Here is a 22,209-nt window from a genome sequence, read left to right as displayed (position 1 = left end):
TCTCCAGTTTTAGAAATATTCAGCTTTCCAGCTTCCTATCTCAAAACCCCCCAAAAACTTCCAAGAAGCTCAGAAGTCAGCCATACACTTCCTGTCTTTCACTGGCCTACTTTAGAGGGTGCTGTTAAATAAGACTCTTCTTGGTTTTAATTACCTATCCTATTTGTGAGTATTTTCTCTCCCACCCTGTGTAGTTAAGCATAGGGATGTTGCCTGCAATCCAGTCTTTGCTGCCCAAAGTCAATCTCCTAATGTGATGCCAGCTGGCATAGTAATGAACCTGTTTCTATGAAAATCTAGGTCATTCCTTGCAGTGGGTTTTGCCAGTTCTGAATCAAGCGCTTTGCAATTTGTGTGTTAACAGAAAGTGTGTGTACATATCATTAATCACTGGAGCTGCTTTTGATAATGTTGGTTCTTTGATCTTAACACTCCTCATGAAAATTGCATAGTGATACATCTTAACAAACAGCCCACGTTGAAGCTGCCTGGATGTGAATGAGGTCCAGGTTCACACGTTGAGAATCCGCGACGGTGCCTGGAAAACAGCAGAAGGGTTGGGAGAGAACTTGGTCTTCGCTTCTGGAATCTAGTGGGGTGAGCAGGGGGAAAGAAATGTTAGTGCAACACTGTGTGCAACTCTAGTGTGAATTTTAGTGAGTCTAGACCATTCTGCGCATCTGCTCTGCTCTGCCCTGTAACATGCCATTACCTGGTAAGCGTGAGCTCTTGGCTGGGCGTAGCTGAGACTGGTCTAAGCTTTCAGGATGGTTCAAGGGCAGATGTATAATGCTTGGCCACAGAGGAGTGGTTTTGTTAGAACCAGGCCCTTGGACCTTAAGGTGTGTGCTGTGACAGGAGGATAACCATGGCTGGGCAGTCCTTGGCAGGAGGTGGCCATGAGCCAACCTGAGGAAGATGAACAGCTGACCTCCTCACACATCCACACTGACATGTACCCTACAAACATGAGGACAAATTCACCCCTGGCCTGATGCTGGATTAAAACGAGAGGAGATCACAGTGATGTTTGTCTGGTGTAAAGTCCTTAACCTTTTGGAGAATGCCATTGAGATTCTGTCAAAATGCTTCAATCTTATGCTTTAAGGAGCCACAAGCATGCTACGTGTATTGCAAATGGGGAGACCTGGAGTATCCAAAGGAGAAAGAGAACAGTATTGAGTACTGGCCATGCCAGATTGTGAAACTGAAATGTCTCTGATAAGGATATAAACTCCTCAGATCTGGAAAAAAGGGAGAGAGAGAACAAAGGTGACTTCATGATACCTGAGATCAAAATTCTCACTAATATCTATGGAGACAGAATTTTACCCAAAATGTAGCTGTTGTGATTGTACTGAAGTGTTAGGGATACCTGGACACTTTGTCTCTTCCCTAATGATAAAAGCCCAAAGGATTTGAAATGGAACTATAGTTATTTATGCATCCAGCACAGGACTCTGGATGAATCTGGCCATAAAACATAAAATGGTGGTAAGCTTTGCTTCGTGCTGAGTATTTTGATGGCACTGCCTGAGTAGAGAAAGAAGAGCAAGACCACAGAACAAGACAGTCTAGGAGAAAGGAAAATAGCTATTGATCTGGTTTTTGTTGTTGCATTGTTTGTTTTTTTCCACTCCTCTGGGGATGCATCTGAAACACTGAGGAACAAGAGTAGCATCACAAACAAAGCCTGTGTAGTGCTCAGTAGCTGGGGAAAAATCAGCACTCTGAATCTTGCATGCAGGCTGTCAGAACAGAACATGCAACTGACTTCTCAGGTGTCTAGCAAATCCATGAGCTTCAGGCAAGAGGGAAGATCCAGATGGCCATGTGTAAACCAGGTACTTCACAGTCTTGCTTCTGTTTGAACTGGTGATTCCCCAGCATCATCATCTCCATCCCAGACTACACTTTTCCTTTGCTGACTGTGCTAGAAAGGCCTCGGTGGGACACTTAGGGCCTTTGCTTACATGGTCTACAGTACTGTGTCTTTAGTGATACGTGTTTGTCTCTGGGATTCCATTTTTCTTTTTCACTTCCTCAGGAACTGCGATAGGGATTCTGATGGGTTCATCTAGGACCCTTTCCTTGGGATCCTGTCTGCGACATTGAAAGCATAAGAAGGGAGTGTATCTTTCCCACAGCACTACACATCTTGGCCAATTGGAGGCATTACATTCTACCCTGGACTTCTTGGCAGGACAGTGCTGTCTGACTGGCAGTGTCCCATTACTACCATCTTGCCGTCTGTCTCTCTGCTTTCTCCCTCTTCCTGCAGGTCCACAGGTCTCAGGCTGTCTGAGCCTGGACACTGTATTTTGCCCCTGCAGAGTCCTAACCCTTCTGTCCTTGTTGCTGCACCTCAGAAAATAACCCAGTCTATTCAGAGCAAAGAGGCAGTTTTGATAAGATTTGCAAATTCTCTCTTGCTTTGCCTTAGGCCATTGTCCCACATTTAGTTGAGTTGGATACATCCACTGTATGCTTTGTCACAGCTCTGAGCCAGCAGTCCTCTGTGGAGGAGGCATTTGGCTGTCTGCTGACTAAACATCTCTTCCTCATCTCCTCCAAGGCAAAGATTTACTTTTTACAAATGGCTCTGGAGTAGCTGCTGTTATCTCTAATGGTACCACAGACTGCGGCTGGGGGATTCTGCCCTGGCCACGTCTCTGCTTTCCAAATCAGTTAGTGCAGTCTGTGATCAGCTTTTGCAGCTGGTCATGAAGCATGGTTCACTTCAGTGGCCTAATGCAAAAGGCTGCTAAACCCAGGCCTTGTCTGTGTGCAGTCTTTCCTTCATTACTGGGACACTGAGTATTTGGGGCCCTGTCAGGGAAAACGCTGAGTAAAGAGAGAATGTTTTCTTATAGGTTTTGCAGTAATGCTTAGATTTGCTTGGCCAACAAGAAAACATTCTTATGCTGATACAGAAGGTCATAGAAACTCACAGGAAAATCCCAAGGGAGTCTAATAGGCCTGCGTACACTTACTATACCATATTCTGCTTGGTGTTGGTAGAGGTGGAAGCTTCAGCCCTTCACATGGCATAGGAATTTTTTGCTGTTTGGGTGGGTGGAGTTTGTTAGGCAACAATATGCAAACATTTCCATACAAGCATTTGTTGGTGGCTAATATTAACTTTGAAGGTCTGAGTCTCCCACTACAGCCCTAAACTTAGCAGAAGACAGAAGTAACACAGACTGACCATTCTGAGTATGTACAGAGGGTGTTAAATAGACCTTATACAAAGATATATAATGACACACACCTTGTACATAAGGTATCCAATTGTGGGAATCGCAAATCTTGAACTGCCCGACTTTCATGCAGTTTAAAATCTTGGTCTCAGGGTTGAATTATGTTAAGTTACGATAAAACATTCTCTAGCATGTCTCTCTGAAAGCAAGGGATGGCCACATTACCTAATAGACAGTGAGGAAAGAGCGGTCAATGAGAACATGGCTTTATTCTGCGCATGCCACGCTGGTTAACAAATGAGGAGTTGCTAATGCATGCTTTGGGCTTTACCCACACGGACACTGAGATTTTAAAAAGTGTTAATTACCTTAAAATCTGCCTTGTAGCTTGTCTCTTGAACAAAATGTTCTTCTGGGATAATGAAGCCTTGCTTTGTCTTTATAGGTTTGGATGGTTTTGCTCCAGTCCATGGGCGATACTCTTGCCTGAAACAAGATTGTCAAGACAAAAGAAGCCATAATATGCAATATACTACCAGGGAAATGGTGTTTCTGCTCAGAATGGGGGCAAATCCAAAAGGCAAAACTAGATAGAATCAGTTCACGATATTGAACTCCTCTAAGGCTAACTGTTTTGGAATAAAAGAGGAAATGAGCCTAGGGACCTGCTTCTCTTTGAAAGCCCAGACTCTGTGAAAGACGCAACAGGTCATGGACTGGCTAACTGGCTGCCATGGCATAACTCTTCTGCTTCTCTTTCTGGCACTTACATGTTCTCCCTTGGAGGTGATTGGTAATTTTCTCCTGGATAAAAAAGGCAGGGTAACTATTTGCTTCATAGGTTTTATTGACTCACTGGCCACTTATGGTCTAAAGCATCTTGATTTGGGGCTCTGGGCCTCTAGTCTTCACTCACATGGAGGGAGGCCAACTGCTGCTGTTTTTTCACTTGGCTTTAGCTCTTTTGGCAGCAGGCACATTTGCCAATATGTGATGTTTTATGCTTTTGTGACAACTTGGTCAGAAATGCATCAGAAGGGAGACCCTATCTCAGCTGGCAGATGCTTCAACTGTTATATTCCTTCACACGGGGACAAGTGCTTTTGCTTTGCATGATAATGTTAATGTCTGGGAAGAAGGTGCTTGGGTGACTGTTACTTTTGGAGTAGTGATGTCTGGAGAAATGGGTGCAGAGACTTCCCATTTAGAAAGAGGCACATGTTTCAAGAGCGCTGAAAAGCAGCATGCCAGCGTGTGGCTTAGCTAGGCTGTTGGTGTCCTTCTGCAGCCTTCACTCTGCTTGTCTGTCCCTTTTGTCACAGATAGGCCACACCACTGCCCTCCTAAATAGGACTCTCTGGGTGCTGTAGTGGTAGCCAGCTGGGCTGGCTTGTTTGCTCATTCAGGAGACGACAGAAGTCTGCTCTGTTTATGTGTGTGTCGCTGGGAACCAGTTCAGGCGGCTTCTCTAGCAAAAGGCTGGTCTATGCAAGAAGGTTAGCCAAGCTGTGACTTTACAGCACGTTAACTTCTCCGCAGTTAACTCCTGCAACTTGGCTGAATATTTTGGAACAATCATGTTAGCATGGTTTAAGCCACTAGTGCTCACCACACAGCTGAGAGTGGAAGACCCCCCTCATTCCTTTATGTTGTTAAGAGAACTCACTGAGTTTGTGCTGACCGCCTTCAATGATGGTATAACCTGTTTTGAAGAGCAGAAAGTTTGCACATGTAGGCAGGGACTGAAGGGAATGGTAGCTTCTTTAAGTGTATGCACTGAATCCATAAGCATGTCATATGAGAAACATCTCACTCTTAGTTAAAGAGGTAAAGTAATTTGTCCAGGGTTTTTTTGCATGCTAGAAGCCTCTATAGGAGGTGTTTAGTGGCTAGTATCTAGTAAACTTTATGTTTACACTTGGCATACTTAAAATAGTAACTCCACTTTACTAGTTCATTATAGACAAGATCAAAGGCTAAGACTGAGTCATGAGCCATGTTCAAGCTAGGGAAATAGGCTGTTTTAATGTGCTGATCTTAGCTTTGATCACAGCTTTTCTAATTTTCATTTTTTCCAAATATTATTTACTATTTTGATAGTAGCTGAAAACTCCTCTTTAAAAATCTTACTAGTTAAAGTATGTAAGTGTGGAATATTTTTTTTTAGAGTGTGTGGTTTAATCTTGATCCTTTTCATATATTGTTAAAATATCCACTGCATTATGAATTATGCTTGATTTCTAAACGTAGATTCAGCCTTAAAATGCTACCTTTTTCCTTGTTTGATTTGTAGATGCAGGGTACAGCCCTGGAATGTGTCTAATGCAGTGAGAAACCAGCAAACTAGCAAAAAATTAATTTTAAAAAAGTGATTGTTTCTTTACTGAATTAGCTGCCCACACCGCCCTCCTGTTAGGGCGGATGAGTGCCAGTGCAGGAGCCCACAGCCAAGACTCGATAGCAGTTTGTCAGCTGGAGTGGTGGCAAAGTAAGTTCTTAAATCCACTCAGGATTAGTAATGGATGTTGCTCAATAACAGAGCTTCCTGCAAAAAAGCAAAGGCAGACCCCCATCAGGGCTGTCCATGTGTACTGCAAATTTTGTCCGTAATTGGTTTGCTCTTGCTGTTCTGAGCTGCTGCCTTTCACCTTCTCTGCGTCTTGCTTTGCAGACTTGCTCAAGCAGCAGGTGAGTGCCTGCCTGGCTCTCCTGATGGCTGGTGGTTCTGTTACTGCTGCTGTAGCACCTGAGGTACAGAAGTGCCTTGCAGAAAGGCAACGTTAGGCAAGCAGAGTCCCAAGAAGGCAACCTTGCAGTGGGGAATCCCAGATGTGTGTGAATGCTTAGTTAAATTTGAGCTCTGCTCTGCTCTGCAGCCAGAGGGAGGACACCCAGCTACTGGGCAAAACACCAGCAAAATGGTACAAAGCCATTATTTACATCCCAGCAGTTTCCAGGCACTTGAACCTGCTGTTCCACATAAAGCTGGCTTGCCTTAAGGATAGTGATGGTATTGATTCTTAACTATTTATCCTTGTGACAGCTGGTCTCCCTGCTGTCTTACACTGAAATGGAGTGTGTCCCCAGTCTTTCAATGAATGGCTCTGCTGCCTGTCTCCACAACCAGCTCTGTCTCGTTGCTTTGTAACAGATCATTTGCTGATTTGGCAGGCCCCCAAACGCTGGCCTTTTGGATCATAGGACTCTCATTTTGCCTGGAAGCCAAATTGTTTTCCTCTCAGCCTGGAAAGCCAAAACTATTTGAAACACCTGTACTCAATGGGGAAATGCTGTGCCTTCACCCATAGAAACAGCAAAGTGGGGGCAAATACAGTCATGGCTGAGATTCACAGCAGCCTTTCTTATCTGGACCCCAGATTTCCCCCGTAGAAACTCAGAACCCTCAGACAGAGGGGAGGGCTGGGTGAAACGGGGATGAATTGCTCCTCCTGGGAGCTGGGGGATTAAAAAAAAAAAAAAAAAAGACATGAAATGAAAATGATCCTAGACAACATTTGGTTCAGAAGGTACAGCTAACAGCTCTGCCTTTCAGCTTGCAGGATGCAAATATTCATCTGCAGCTGCATAGCCAAGAGTCAAAAGGAGTGAGAACCCAAATGCTGGTTCGCTAACTTGACAAGAAACTAGTCATAGAGTAACAAATGGAATCAAAATGCATCTGAGCATTCAGCCTACTTGGAGCTAGGGGAAGAGGAATAATCTCATTTCTAACGTTACTCAGTCAATTTAAGGCTCTGCCAAGATTTAGTGACATGTTTCCCTGGTTGTGCTTCCTGGTGCAGTGTTTGAGAAAGCCAGTGTTAGAACCAGCTCAACTGCATGTTGCCTCTTCCTCCCTTTCCCGCTTTTGCCACCACAAATGGTGTCTTGTCCAAGACCACACCAGTAACAGAGTTAACTCCTGAAGAACAACACAGAGAGGAAATTACAAAACTGGGATGGAGAGGGGGAGAGCACTAAGCAGTTTGACTCCCTGCTTCAGCTGCTGCTGGAGATGGACACAAGAGAGTGACCATTGCTGCTGGAGACAGTCATCTTCCTCCTCCCGCTGTACCTCTTCCTCCTCGCCTCCTCCCTAAATAGCAGCAGTTGTCAGGTTTAAGGGGCGCTAGCTTAGAGCAGCAGTGGGACGGCAGCTCTTTTGCCGCCCCAGCTGTGAAAGGGTCACACAGTACCACATGAAACCCCTTGTTCTGCGCTGACCTACCAGCCTGCCCCTGCAAGTCACATACGCTGGGTGTGCAGGAGTGTTTTGGGGTGGAAGGTGCAGTCCCCCGCAGGCAGGACTGGAGGTGTCCCGGGACTCACCTTTGCCGCATGAGGGTCGAGGGGCCCCAGCTGGTCCCCTTGGTCCCACCCCCAGGGATGTGCACAAGCCAGTCCTCCATCAGACCAAGGCTGCGTGGGGATTGCTTGTGCGAGCGAGCTCCAGAGCCGTGCCCTGGCCACGCTGTGAACGTTGAAACAGATACTGGCCTTTCCGCAGTACTGCGGGCTGCGTGGAGCCAGTTGTTAGAAAGCAGGCATCTCTGTGTCTGCCCGAAGTGGAGGGGGGAACAGCCTCCAAGACTGTAACTCAGTATCCAAGCTCTCTTTAGTTTTTATTTTATTCTCTGTTGTTATAACCTATAGGTGAGCCTTTTGATCTCTGTGAGTAGAAATGACCCAGTGGTACTTACAAGTCTTACTAAAGCAGTGGAGTTGCGAAAGAAAAAAAAAGGACTCCTGAGTTGTAGGAAAGCTTTAAATAGTAGGGATCAAAAAGGCTGCTCAGAGGTCGTAATGCTTCTTCACCTCTGACTTGCTACCGAATCAATACTAAGAAGCTATTGGCAGATGGCTGCCTAAGTTTTCTGTGGAACTGCTTTGATCACATAAATCACTGATTTGTCAGTCATTGCTCTTTCTCATAATTGGTTAATAGAACCTGGGGAAAGGAATTTCTTCTCTTATAATGTGTCAGGATGTGAGCTGTCTGCGAGGGAAGGTATGAATAAATGCACTCTGGAGAGCTGAAAGGCTTATGGCCTGCTGGGACAGTTTAACCCCACAGTGGTAACTGGAAACCAAGCAAGTGGCAGTAGAGTTGATGTGCATACTGTAAACAACAACAACAAAAGTCACTGGGCTGTTATTATTTCCAGAGGGTTAATACAGAGCCTAACTTTGAAGAGAGCTGTTTAAATTAAATAGTAGTTGTGTGCCGTTTCCACCTTTTGGGTGAGCAGGGCCACCTGTGCTCTTAGGTCTGTTGGGCAGCCTTTTTCATAAATGAGGTAGAAAGGTTGCTTTTAAATATGCTGATTCTTTTCCCTTGCATTGAGAGGCTGCTCTGATGTGCCGTTTGTCCATGCTGTGAGGATTTAAACCACCTGGAAACTTGTACTGGCCTGACTTTGGCTCTCTGATCGGATCCTAATCCATCCTTCCAGCAGTAGATCACCACTGTGGGCCTTTGTTGCACCATTTCAGGGGAGTTTGTAGACAAAAGCAGCAGCTTCTGCTGGTAGAGAAGATCCCTGTTGCAAAGGCACATGGAAGGATACATCATTGCTAACTAGCATGGTTGGACCTGGGAGAGCTCTGTCTCCTGCCTGCCACCATACCCCCTCTGCAAGCCTCATCCTCCATCAGTCAGTCCTTGGTAGCCCAACCTGCCCAATCCAGGCTGGGCCACACCAGAGATGCGGAACCACGCGCTGGTTTCAGACCCATCTGAGACCAGATGGAGGGCGGATGTGGCAGAGCAGCGATGGTAACCCAATACCTCCCTCACCCCCGCTGTCTGGCCTAGTATTTGGCTCCCTCAGACCAAAGACTGCTGTGCCATAGAGCCCTGTGCCTTCCTGCCTGCCCCAAGTCAGGAGCATGGGAACTAGGTAGGTGAGAGGGCCATTCAGCCAGCTGGCACAGCGATTCTTCCAGACTAGGCAGCCTGTCAGATTGCGGGACATGCTTTGGAAATGATAGGTTCACCTGTAAGAAACATAGTTGGTCTTTCGGTTCCTTCAACATGCAGAGCGGCATTTTTGCTTGCTGCCTGCTGTAATCCACGTTGCTAGGTGCTCAGGGCTCCACAGCTGCTCAGGTGTTTGGTGTGCTTCCCAAGGGTTTTCTGGCTTTGCAGAGAAAGCTGCCTGTGAAATCTTTTCAATTTCACTAAGATGGAGAGCATTTTTAATGTCACCATGCTATGGGTGGGGAGGCAGAGGTAAGGGATGGAAACTGAATACCAGATGTGTTGTTTGCAGTGTTGAGGGCTGGCATTTCCAGACAGATTTACCTTCAGCATTTGTAGAATTCCTTTGACCTGTAGTGCACCACCAATGCCACTCACAGTTGGCATTTTAGTACCTAATTTTTATGTCATGGGTTGCTTTGCATGATTAATTATTGGTGGCATTCTGTGTCACTGCATTAAATTTCCCTTTCTCATTTAAGAAATACGGAAAACTCATTCTGTGTAGCTGAATACAACACTCAGAGTTACACTGCCTGAGCTAGTCTGCATTTATTCTTCTACTGCCATCTTCATTGTAATACCTGGGCACTCCAGTGAGAATTAATAGGTGTAACTAACATTTGTCACATTCCCTCTTCAGAGGGAAAGTTGTGTGCACAGTATAGCAGTTTCTATTGCTAAGATTTTCTTTTTAAAGTACACACTATCGACTTCCATCGGAGAAGGCAGAGTGAAGTGGTGTGCTTGGGCTTCAGAGCAGAAGGTGGGGGGGTCTGAAATAGCACTCTGAGGAAACTCCTTGCAGCTGCTCAACCAGGCTCCTGGCACAGATGTGCCATTACCCTTTCAGTAGAGACAGTTTTGTTTTGCCAAAGCACAGCTGAGAGGCCAGCGATGCTGTTTCAGATGATATGCTGAGTCTGTGCCACTGAAGATCTCAAAATGCAAAGAGATCTTGACTTGATTGGAAATCCTATGAGAGGCCAGGGTGAAGAGCAGAAGAGAGGCAGCCTGTTCTGGTGAGCATGTGCGCTGCAGTGTTTCTGCTAGCTGAAGTTTTCCCAAGGGCTGATGGCTGCCTGCCTAGATGTATCACACTGCTGGAGTACAGAGGAGGTACAGCAAAGGCCTACCTAGATCAGGGCAACTCCTAGCCAACTGGAGATGGCAAAAAGCATGAGTCATGGATGCAGCAGTGAGAGCTTTACGGGACAAAGTCAGAAGCACTCCTGGGTGATGGAGCAATTGAACTGCTCCTTCTCTGAGCCACATCAGATAGAGATGGTATGCTGGAGGCCCTTCCAAGTCTTGGATACATGAGCAGATTGTGCCCATTCTTCTCTCCAGCCAGCAGACCATAGTGTATGTCTGTTCAGCATAAAGACAGGACTGGGGGAAAAGAAGTGGGGGTGGTGGAAGAAAAGGTAGAGGGATAGAGGAAAGAGTTGAAGGGTAGAAAGACCAGCAAATAGGTATTATAGAGGAGGAAAGCAGAAGAAAAGTGAATGAAGTGTAATGTCTAAAGATCATTTGACAGTTATGGCTCCCAGAGTGAGTCTTTTCCACTGGAGATTTTCAAGACCACACAGAACAAATCTAGCTTCTTCCTGTCTCATGTAGCAAGGTCAAACAGTACTTGGAGCTGCTCATATCTCACAGGAGAGAAGCAGCAACAACCCAACTGCCCATATTTTCTCCTCCCAACCCTCTGTTCCTCTCCCCAACCCCCCCCTTCCCCAGCCAGGCTATGGTTGTGGGAAGTCTCTCTAGATCAATCCCAGAATGCCTGCCCCAAGCAAGCTTACATCTTAAATACCATAAAAGACCGGGGCTTCAGTATTAATTTCCCCAAGCAGCAAGATACTTAAGTATGTAAAGATAACTTTAAGTCTTGATTATAAAAGCTTTACTTCCATTATTAAGGTTAAGCATGTGTTTAAATATCTTGCTGGATCAAGGGTGGAGCTCCTCACAGTGTTCTTAACCCTGCCAGCTCAGGTATGTGCCCTAATCCCATACTGTGCTGAACATGTGTAGGGACTTTTTTTTCTTCTGCACAGCTGAAATAAGATGCTCTTCAGTGTGAACTGGTCACCCCAATTCCCTTTGCCCTTCTGCAGAAGCAGTGTTTGAAGGTAGGTAAATAGTACAGACAGCAAAGCAATATGCTCTGTGACTGCATCCATAGTTATGGAGGGGAGGGGGATGTCATTCCCCCGCATTCTGTGATACCTTGTTTGGTGGGGAGGACCTCTCTGCGAGCATAGTGCCACGGAGCATGCTGAATACTCACACAGGAAGGTGGGTTTTCAGCTCACTGGGGATCTTCAAGCCTGCCAATCTTAGCATCTCTAGCAGTGACATTAGCAGTAGCACATCAGGCGCTTAACCCTTAAATGACACTAGCTCTTTCCATATCATTTTCTTTCTGTGAAAGCAACAAAACAAAATTGAAGAAGGCCAGTTGTGTGGCTGTACTCTGTGAGCAAGAAACGCTGCTGATCAGCACCCCCAATTTGGTCTGCTCACCTGCTGTGCCTTCACGCTGTGCCTCCACACCCCCGGCACTGCTAGCACAAGCCAGGTGCATTTGAACACCTGCTCAAAGCGCTCACATTGCAGAAACACCAGCCACAGAGATTAGGCCCTACTTGGCACTGGCACTGTGCATACGTCAAGAAATTCTTAGCCATCCTCCCCCTTCCCCGAGTGCTGGTTCCCAAAGAGACAAGGGGTAAGAGAAGAAGAGGCAAAACAAACACAGCTCTGATACAGCATTTTTCACTTGCACACTTGAAGTGTGCTCCAAGAGCTGGCAGGTTCTCTATTTGCCTTTTACAGAAGGAGAAACTGAGGTCTGAAGAAGTGACTTGAAGCACAACTGAGCCTTGAACAGGGCTCTCCTCTCCGCTAGGCCAGCCCTGGCAGAGGGACAGTGGCCCCATCCTCATCGCCTTCTAACAAAACAAGAACGTGACTCCCACCGAACAGGCACGAGGGGACAGCTGGCAGATGGCTGCTGAGAGCACCAACTTCTCTCATCCACCATAGAAGGGGGAGGTAAGCAGCCAGGAAGCCACTTTTTTTTTTTTTTCCCTAAAACACCTGCTAAATGCATTCAAACCTAGTACTACAACTGACTGTGTGCAAATCTCTACTGTCTCAGAAGTACATAGTACTTGTGACTTGCTGCTGAAAGGGAAAAGCCACTTCCATGACCCTAAAGGGTGAAACCTTCAGGGAGGGCAGACAGGGTTGCTCTGAGCTCCCTGTTGTCTTTCTGCATCAGTGAGGTGTAATCTACTTCAACACTCTGCAGCAGTCCCTGGGATCTTTTCACAATAGGAGCACATCCCATTTTTGCCTTTTATGTGAAGCTTATATTGATCTGACTTGGTCTGTGTGGCTGAACTTCCCCCGTGTAGACCAATTAGCCTTTGACTTCATTCAGAGTCTAGCAGAACTCCACCTGAAATCCAGGAAAACATTTGATAACACAGGGCAACATTTTGGAGAGCAGGATGCCATGCTGTCTTTCCACGGTTGATACAAAGTTATTTCATGATTAAAAACATCTTCATTTTCACAAAGCAAGGTGGAGAACAGACATCCTTTTGATACTCCTTCCACCTTTATCTTTCTTTTGGCCCTAGCAAGACTCCCACTGAAGTCACTATGAACAGGGTTGGTCTTTTTGTCTTGGTCACTGATCCTGTTTGTTCTGTTCTGCTAAAGGCCAGGTCAGGCTGGCTGCACCATGTGTGGGAAAGAATACAGCCTGCTTTGCATGCAGCTGAATTTCTTTCTGTGCTTAAAAAAGCTTAAAGAAATGTAGGGAGAAGGATGGAGGAGGAACTTGCAGAATGAAGTCTCACAGGAACATTACACTGATGTGCAAAAAATACACCAAACTAGGCTCAATATTACAGAGGACTCACTGCTACTCTTAGAGGCCCCACAAGAACAAATGCGCAGTGGGGTGTTGTTGAAACATGCAGTCAAAAATCCCTGAATCTTTGAAAAAAACAATGCTTACAAAATTAAGCCAAAAACCACCAGTACCATTGAAAGCTTAGAATAGACTGTGTCACAAGGCCAACTTTTCTGCACTGTCCTCTTGGAATCAACCTTTCTGTCCATTTAGATCTTGTCTCTTTAACATTAAGCAAGCCCAGATAGCTACTGAGACCTGACAGAGTCATAAAATACAGTTGCAGGCAACTGACTGGCATTGTGCTCGCTACAGCAGCTGATTGTACTAGCGGGAGCCTCGTGCTGCCTGCTCGACCTGGGCTGGTGCAGAGCCCTGCTACAGCAATTACAGTGCACACGAGTCAAACAGCTGCTGCTTGTGAGAGCAGAGGCAGCCGAGCCCCCTGCAAAGGGGCCCTGCCCTCAGGGCTGTCCTGCCTGCTCAGTGCAGTGCAGGGTCTCTAACCCTTGTAACACCCAAAGAGGTGGAACCTACCCAAAGGTCCCCCCAGAAAGGAAACAAGAGGGCCAGACCAAGAACCAGTGTGTTTTCCATACCTAAGCTCCTCTAGTGAGCTGCCTTACCACCACTGGTCTCCAGCACATCCTCCTTTTCCCTGAGAGGCCCCCTCTCAGGCCAAACCCCAGCAAGTGAAGCCCACACCTGCCAGCCCTCCCCTCTAACAGAAGACATGCCTTTGCTTTACCTGCACTACAGCCGATTTGTCTTTTTTACTTCCTCAGTGGCTGCCTTACCCACCAGCAGGGCCAGGTGGGCCAGCTTTTCCCTGACTAGTGCCTACAAGAAGCAGGGTAGACTTCTACTGCTGGAGGTTAGTGAAGGTGGTGACTATGCATGGCTGTTAAGGACCCTGCTAAAGAGCAAGGAGCATCTTTCTGGCTTTCATCAGAGAGGAAGATGAAGAACACCTAGTGCTGCTGTTCAGCTATTGCCTGAAGATGAAGCAGATGTTTACAGACTGGGATGCTGTCTTCAAAGCACAGTAAGGTACAAGGGAGGGAGGGAGGACTGCAATGTGGTATCACTAGTGAAAATGTCCTTGCTGTTGGTCTGTGACTTGTAAAAGGTGGCTGTGTTTTGGCTCCCCTTTTCCCTGCCTTAAATGAGGAGCTTTTCCAGCACTAATAGGATGTTTCTGTGGCTTAAGCACGGTTTAAATTACCAAATAAAAGCTCAGCACCCCAAGTGTAACTGTAAATGAGTAACCCTGCCAAGTACTAGCCGCTTCAATCCTGTTTAGTCTTGCTTAAATAAAGGAAAAAGCAACCAATATATATCAAAGCAGACTTTTTGCTGTCCTGGGAAGCTATTGTGGATGTTGCTTCTGCTGCTTGTTGCGACTCCTGTGACAGCCTAGAATGCATTCAGCTGTTTTCAGCGGTATGGGGATTTCTTAAACCGAACAAATGGAAAATGTTGTGCTAGATGATAATTCAAAGAAACTGTGGGATTTACTGGAGTGAGACAAAGGTGGTTTCAGTTGCGTAGGCCTAAACTGTTAGACTAATGCTCTAGTTAGTGTTTTAGGTATGCCTGCCTACATTAGTTCTAGTGTATAACCTTGCAACAGTTTAAATGTGTGATGTGAGAAGCTTATGTTGGTGTAGCTGGCCTTGCCCATGCTTCTGCCTTCAGTGCGCAGCGTTCCCTCACATTAGCTATGATGAGTTCTTGGACAACCCGGCTTCTTATTTTTCCTGAAATTTTTGTTTTGATTTGCTGGCTGGTATCTCACCCTCACCACGTGCTTCATCTGTGAAACTGTTGCGCTTTTATTGGAGTGGTTGTGAGCCCTGTGCAAGAATAGACTAGTCGGAGGGAAGGGAGGTGTGAAAAGTGACTCTTCCCTGACAGAAGCTGTGATTCTAATGAATGTTTAATGTGCCCTTGGCTTGGGGTTGGACTGAAGAAGCAGGGGGAGGTTTAAACGACAGTTTGAAGATGGATGTGTTTCCAAAAAATCAACCTTGCTAATGCTGTTTTAGACAGGTCTCTCTTCTGAAGTACTTCCTGTGCTGCTTCAAAACTTGAAGTGCTTTTCTTCAACAGTAGTCATCACTTGGTAGATGACTGTTCTGTAAGATGCGTCAAAGAATAAAATAGTGCATAGATTCAAATACTGCACAGCTACCACTTCCATAGACGATATGTAGCTGCATTTGTAGCAGGGTTGCTGCCTGTGTAAGGAGGAGTAGCATAAGCAGTATGTGCTCGCATGCAGGATTATAACCCTTTCCAGGGCCCCAGTGTTTTTCTCTTAAAAGCTCTTTGATAAATAATCTAATGCATTGCAGTTACAAAGGGAAATGTGTCCTAGGTACATAATAGATCATTAGGGTCTAAATACTTGGGATTCTGTTAGAATAAGATTAATTACTCTGTCAATATACTTAATAGGCATATTATCATCAGCTGAACATTGTTATTAGGGAGCATGTAGCAATGTGAAACTGAAGCAATATTTAGTATTGACCATATAGCAGCTCGAATCCACTTTCTCCCCGGGGTGGATATGAATGAGAATCAATGAAAATCAGGGCTGAATTTGGATGCATCCAGCCTTATTGCTTATTCCAGAAAATAAGTGCCTGTAATCAGTCATAGTGATCAGACAGAAAGGAAGGCATCGATAACAAAAAAAATCATTCAACCATTTTTAAAAGCCCTTTAGGAAAGGTGGTTTGTGATGCTTAATTTTTCCCCTACATGTTGCTGTCATTACCAGTTTAGACTGCATCTCTTTGGAGTATGTCCCAGGTGTCTTCATGTCTGACTGAGCTTTGAGACATAATTTGGCATTCCAGGTGTTTAAAATAATACAATTATGGCATTGACAAATTTGGGGAATATAGTTCAGTGCAACTTTTGATGAGTACAGCTGGCTGTAAAAAGTGTTGTGTCTTCCCAAAGCGGTACTTGAAACATTGCTGTGCTATGGATGGCAGCACGGGTCCTGCCGTAAGGGCTTACTCCCTTAGCCTCTCTTTTAACTATGTCAAAAGCTAGAAAATACATGAAGGCTCAACCTGCGGTTTTGGCAAATGCTACGTGTACTCTAGATATGCTATGCTGCAAAGGCAGAAATGGTGTTCCCCTGAGCTGGGGGAAAGCTGCTGGAGATCAGATGTCGGGGTAAGAAATGTCATTTTTAACGACCGTGCTTTGAAAAGCAAATGCAGCTGTGGAGGCAGACAGGTTTAGTCCAATGCCCTGATCACCAGCCTTCCCTGTCCCCCCCCCCCCCCTTGTTTACGGCGTGTTTCCCTCTTTGCGGTGGCTTGCCTGTCCCCGCAGCCCGAGCATCCCTAGCGCCGGCTGGAGCTGCGGCCCGGGAAGCCGCGCTGCTGCCGGGCAGCGTGGCCGGGGGGAGGCCGGAGGAGAAGCCCCCGCCGGCGGGCGGGCGGGCGGGCAGCGCGGCCCGGGGAGCGCGGGTTACCTGTACGAGGTGGTGTGGCCGCTGTCCGCCTGCGAGCGGGGCCAGAGCTGCTTGAAGCCGGTGTAGCTGTTCGCCTCGCCGGCGGGCAGGACGTACACGGAGCTGCCCAGGGCCGGCTGGGAGGCGGCGGGGGCCCCGTTCCTCCTGCAGTCGCCGCTCGCGCCGGTCCAGGGGAAAGCATCCCTCTTCTGAACCGGCCAGGCTCGGAAGTCCTGCCGGTACTGGGTCTCGGCCGCGAAGGGCTCGCCGGCGGGAGCGCAGGCAGCGCCGGCCGGGCCCTTCCTGTGGCCGCCCCCTCTGCCCGACCTCTTGAGGGCCAGGGAGTCGGGCGCGTGGGAGGCGGCCGCGGGCAGCTGGCTGCCGCCCCGCGGGTGGCCCCCACCTGTGGTGCCGCGCGGGGGGCCCCCCCCGTCCTCCTGCTCCTCTATATCCGAGTAGTTGTGGATGGTGAGCGGCACGGAGAGGTCGGACTTGTCCAGCTGGTTCCAGAAGCGAGCCAGGCAGCACACCCGGCTGATGCAGGGCCAGGCCATGGCACGCGGCGGAGCCGAGCCGCTCGCTCACGCACGCCCCGGCGATGCGGCAGCGGCCGGACGCGCGCCCTGCCTGAGCGCTGGCCCTCGCTGACACGGGCCCCTCCTCTCGCCACCCCCGGCCCCCATTAATGACACCCCCTCTCCGGGTTACAGCCGGCACACGTGATCCCGGGCTGCCAGAAGGAGCTCAGTGCAGCCGCGAGTGCCAGCGAGAGCTGGCGGTGATGCAGAAGGAAGCCACCGACCCCCTACGCGCGCGGCTCCCCGCCTCCCCCGCGCCTTGCCGCCGCTCCCGGGCGCTGCTGCGGTGGCTGCGTCCCGCCGAGCCCCCTCCGCCGCCTGCGCGGCGCTGGCGAGACCCGCTGGAAGTGGCCGGCGCCCCTCTTAACGCGCCTGCCGGTCCGAGTGTTGCTTTTTAACGCATTAGGATCCTCTTTCTGCTCCCAGAAAGCTCAGTGGAATAACCGGTCACAGGCACTGGCTGAGCAAGGAATAGTGCTGTTTTCTAGCTGGGCAGTGTTGCTTAATGATAATTTAAAATTGGCTGTAATCATCTGTGATCAGAGAGAGACAGCACTGGTGTACAAAAGATGATGTATATAAAGTAAGTGATCTGGACAAGCCATAGAAGCTTTGTGTTGTTAATGTCGAGTTTCTGATAGCTGAACACAATAATATACTAAAAAAAAAAAATCCCTATTTACATAAACAGTTTAATATGCTTTTTTGTACTACTAACTTAGAAAAATCAAAGCACCTATTTAATACAATGACTATAATTTACTGTCTGCTAAAGACTGTAAACTGCATCTTTTCTTTGCACATTGAGGTTCAAAGCCAAACAGCTCTGGTGGAAACCACTGAAGCTGATGGAATTACATCAGGGACAAATCTGGCTTTTGGATTTTGACATCTTATGTAATAAGTGGCTACAGGCCATAATACCAGTCTACAGTTCCTGTTTCAGTGTGTTATTAAGAAAGATCCTGAATCTAATGACAGGTCACCCAACTATAAAATGTAAGACTGTAAAAACTGAAGCAAAAAGTTAAACTGAGACTCCATTTATTAGGAAAATCATGTTTTAAAAGCTAACTAGACAGAGGTACCTCATTTTAGAAAGTAATAATCTAGTTAACAGGTGGTTGGTTGTTACCTGCTGAGGTCTAATAAGAAATTATGCAGCAAAACTGAGAAAACTTAAGATTTACTGCTTTAGTTCACCTAAGTAGTCTCTCTGTATTGTATTAGCACCTCAGACTTCAGTCGAGATTTGGACCTGATTCTGGTCAGGAGGAGAGGTAGAAATGTGGGTATAGACTTACTCAGACGAGCTCCTTTAGCGTTTCACCTCTCTCTCTTCAAAACACAGCTAACAACAGTTAGAAAGAAAATCCTTTACAGATGATCATACCATAAATACCTGATTTGTTACTTGCTAGTACTACTAGCAATTCTGATCCTCCCCCTCTGCCCCCCACATTTGTCCAGTTAGGGCAAGAAGACTCGGAAAGTCCTGGCTTACTAGTCTATGGGATATAAAATGCTGAGTTTCCTTTGTTGCCTGAAAACGCCACATAGTCTTTTAAGAATATGCAGGGAGCCACTTCTTAATCAGTTTTCTGATGCTTTTTTCCTAGACCTGTCTGCTCTGTGTAGTAGCTTTTAAAATAAACAACATTTGGGTCAAATGCAAGTCACTTTATCCTGGTAAAAGAAATGGATTTGACAGTCATGAGAAAAAACAGGACATCAGTTTTTATCATCTGTTTTCACTGGCACACTACAAATGATGCTCTGATACTTGTTCCTAGGCCTGACTTAGCAAAATGCATCAGAGAACAAATCAACCATCTCTGCTGTGGCTGTGCCTGCCGCTTCCTAGTACTGAGCTGAGCTTTGACCCTGCATCTCGGAGCCCACCTACAGCATCAGCGAGGGCTCCGAGCGGCTGCTCGCCGCAGTTTGTTAGATGAAACTGGCACAAAGGGTATCACAGACAGGGAAAGCAGAAGAGGCTGGATGAGATTAAAAGTTGACTGCATTTAGAAGAGCTCTGTCATGATTAAAAGGGAGTGGGGGGGAGGGAAATACTGCAACTGTAAGACAAAGACAAGCTGTCAAATCAGAAAGCAAAACAGCTGTTGCTGCCAGGAGTGGGGGCTGGATACTCGAACAGTTTGTTCTAATATTAAAAAGAAATTTTAGTAGAGCAGATCAGTACACGCAAGCAAAATACTCCTTAAACATGGCAAGGCCATGGCAGATTTTCTCAAAGCTCTTGGAAAGGTATGAACAATTGTGTTTCTACATGATTAACTACAACTTTATACTTATTGCTATTGTTTTCCTACATAAACACTGGCTGATGCCTCTGCCAAGCATCCACATAATTATCACATTGTATTTTTATTCACAATAATAAGCTCTTTGAGAAAGAGGAAAAAAAAAAGTCTTTCCTTATTGTTTTTGCAGTCTTGTAATTTTTTTGTCATTCAAAGGTGTGACTGAATAATAAGATATTGGCAAACACTGATGCCAAATTCTGAAAGAAAGAAGGGCATTTGTTTGCCGGAAAGGTATTTTATTTACTGTAGTGAGCTGTCGTAATTCCAAGCCATTCCTTGTCTGCCTGAATTGACTACTGACTTCCCTATTGCAGTGCAAGAGTAGTTTTGGACCATAAAAGATAGATTCCCACTGGCAAGCAATGCTGCATAAGACTTAGGTGCAAAATGACTTAAAAAAATCACTGCTTGACCATGCGAACACTTTTGTACCACCTTACAGGTGGTTGTCCAGGGTTTCTACAGACATGAAAGATTTGGATATTGGACAATTTTTAGAAAGAGAAGTGCTGTTAGCCCTAATCTTAAGGTGATACCTGAGACTCTCTGACCACAGCCACTGACTGCTAAGATTATTACTTCTGAGTATCTCTGACACTTTCAGGTTTTCAGGAGCTCTGAGCCCCTGTAACCCTAAGAATCCAAAGGAAATGCAGATACTTTGCCTTTGAAGGATGTGCTGGAAAGTCTCTCGGTGCTCCCCTGCATCCTTCCTGCAAGCTGAAAGGGTACAGCAGTATCAGACTGCCTTAGCAAGCCCAGAAGACCACAAGAGTAGGGCCCCTGTCTCAGCAAGTGACACAAGGGCACAATTTTCTAACAGCCAGGTAGATACCAGCAGCTGCTATGGTACAGAACTTAAAGTAACTTGTAACCCTGGTGTATTCCTCTATACCTGTAAAATATGTCAGACTAGGTCTGCATGAGTTTGTCCTTCAAGTTGATGCACGCTATTTCCCACACTACTACTGCCTGCTGCTTTCAGCCACCAGGATCTTTAAAAACACCGTAGCAAATAAAGAGACTAGAGGAAAAGATGTAGAGCAGACAGGAGGGAATGCAAGGAGGAGAAGGGAAAGAATGAAAGGAGTTGGACAAAGACAACAGAGGAGTGTTTAAACAGCAGCAAAATCTCACTTGGAAAAGATTCTGAGCTACTGCTTTTGAGCTTTGCTGGCATGAACCATTCCCCCGTAACAAGCCTGGTTAGTGGCCATCTTCTGATGCTGCTGGCACAGGAGGAGGCCACTCACGACAACGCTGTGTCTGGCTGCGTGTTCTGCTGCCCTCTGCCGCAGGCGCAGCCTCCCTGTGGCTGAGGGCCTGCAAACTGACCTGTTTGTTAGTAAGGGTGCCGTCAGGGAAGGAAGGCAAAAGGAGGGAGAAGAGATTAGGGACATAAACCCAGGAAGCTTCTGGAGTCAAGCAAAAGGAACACTAGATACTATTTAGCTTTTTCATTTTGTAAGCATTTAAATAGACCCACACTTAGAAGAAGAAATCCCCAAATCTCTCTTTTTCTAAGGGAGAAAGAACCCCTCTAAGTTTTGATAAGTAAAACTCACAGACTGAGCATGGGCCCATGCCAGTAAGGAAGTTCACTGCAATTTTGTACCCAATGATTTATTACAATTGGTGCTGTTAAGCACTATGTACTGTTTATCAATAAAAGCATAATACAGGAAGTGTATTTTCTACAATGCACTGTTATAAAGTAAAAAAAAGCCCAAGTTGTTTGCTTCTTAAAGATGCAATGTTCTTCTGCAGGTCAGTCAGTCTGGAATGACATTAATTCAGCCTACAGGGAGAAGCTAAGGGTTTGATCCCACCAACTCATATCTGGGCAGACTCCTCAGTCCCTTGCAAGGCGTTCAGTAGTTATCCTTGCAGGACAGGCACAGAGTAGTAGCATGCAAAAAATCCAATTTTTCTTTGTATTTATGTAATAGGAGCATCAATCATAGTACTAAGATCAGTTTTACTTCAGCAGTTACTTCTGGTTACTGTGGTTACTGATCTCAGGCATCTTATCTATTTTTGAAGCTGCTTATCCTTTCCAAACTTGTACATTCTGAAAATAAGAGTTACTGTTTTGAAATTCTTAGAAAAACCTTAAAGGCAACTAACAATACAGGGCAACTTAAAAAAAAAAAAAGACTAACGCAGTGAAAGAGATACAGAAAGCAGTATAATTCATGGTTAAAAATATCCAAAACCACAATATAAGTCATTCTTCCACTGGATACAATTAGGAAAAAAAGAGATACCTTTGTGATAAAATCTAACAACAAGGTGCGATGTTGTCTTGGAAGCAGATTGGGGGGGGGGGGGAAAAAGCCCAGCCAGATGAATAAAGCTGGACCATTAACCATCATGTAGCTTTAGCTAACTGTACAAACAATCCAGTATTGCTTCATGTATTTCAAGTTTATTATCAGAAGAGACCACTGGCTTACCTCATCCAATCTTCTCAATAATAAAGACCACTGAACTTCACCATATTAGCCTTATGCTGAGTCCAATCTGTCTGAAATATGCCTTTTATAAAAGCATCTAGTCTTGACTGGAAGATGTCAGGGGATGGACAATCCATTCATTCCCTTGGTTTTTCAACTGTTTATCTTCCTAAGTATTAGCAAGCAGTGTCAAATTTTGAAGTTGTGTTGTGGGGGTTTGGGGTTTTTTTTGTTTGTTTTTTTGGATCAAGCTTCC

At 46.1% G+C, this 22,209-nt stretch overlaps 1 protein-coding gene across 1 annotated transcript; it reads right to left on the bottom strand.

The window, feature by feature from the left end:
- On the bottom strand, nucleotides 1-17,146 carry MAP6D1 (MAP6 domain containing 1). Its single transcript, XM_067301485.1, has 3 exons — nucleotides 16,614-17,146; nucleotides 3,569-3,686; nucleotides 1-589 (listed from the first exon to the last, which is right to left on the bottom strand). The coding sequence occupies exons 1-3, from the start codon at nucleotides 17,144-17,146 to the stop codon at nucleotides 512-514; spliced, it is 729 nt and encodes a 242-aa protein (XP_067157586.1). The 3' UTR covers nucleotides 1-511.
- Between the last annotated feature and the right edge of the window lie 5,063 nt (nucleotides 17,147-22,209).

The sequence above is a fragment of the Apteryx mantelli genome, chromosome 9 (assembly GCF_036417845.1).
Source record: "Apteryx mantelli isolate bAptMan1 chromosome 9, bAptMan1.hap1, whole genome shotgun sequence".
Lineage (NCBI taxonomy): Eukaryota > Metazoa > Chordata > Aves > Apterygiformes > Apterygidae > Apteryx > Apteryx mantelli.
The sequence above is the reverse complement of the archived record's forward strand: the minus strand, read 5'-3'. Positions and strand labels throughout refer to the sequence as shown.

What these genes read in the sequence shown, in the direction of transcription:
- MAP6D1 (XM_067301485.1), bottom strand. Translation starts at nt 17,146, where the DNA reads ATGGCCTGGCCCTGCATCAGCCGGGTGTGCTGCCTGGCTCGCTTCTGG. An exon ending in GGCCACACCACCTCGTACAG is followed by an intron (nt 3,687 to 16,613) that starts GTAACCCGCGCT and finishes ATCTTGTTTCAG; the next exon opens with GCAAGAGTATCGCCCATGGA. An exon ending in GCTACAAGGCAGATTTTAAG is followed by an intron (nt 590 to 3,568) that starts GTAATTAACACT and finishes TCACCCCACTAG; the next exon opens with ATTCCAGAAGCGAAGACCAA.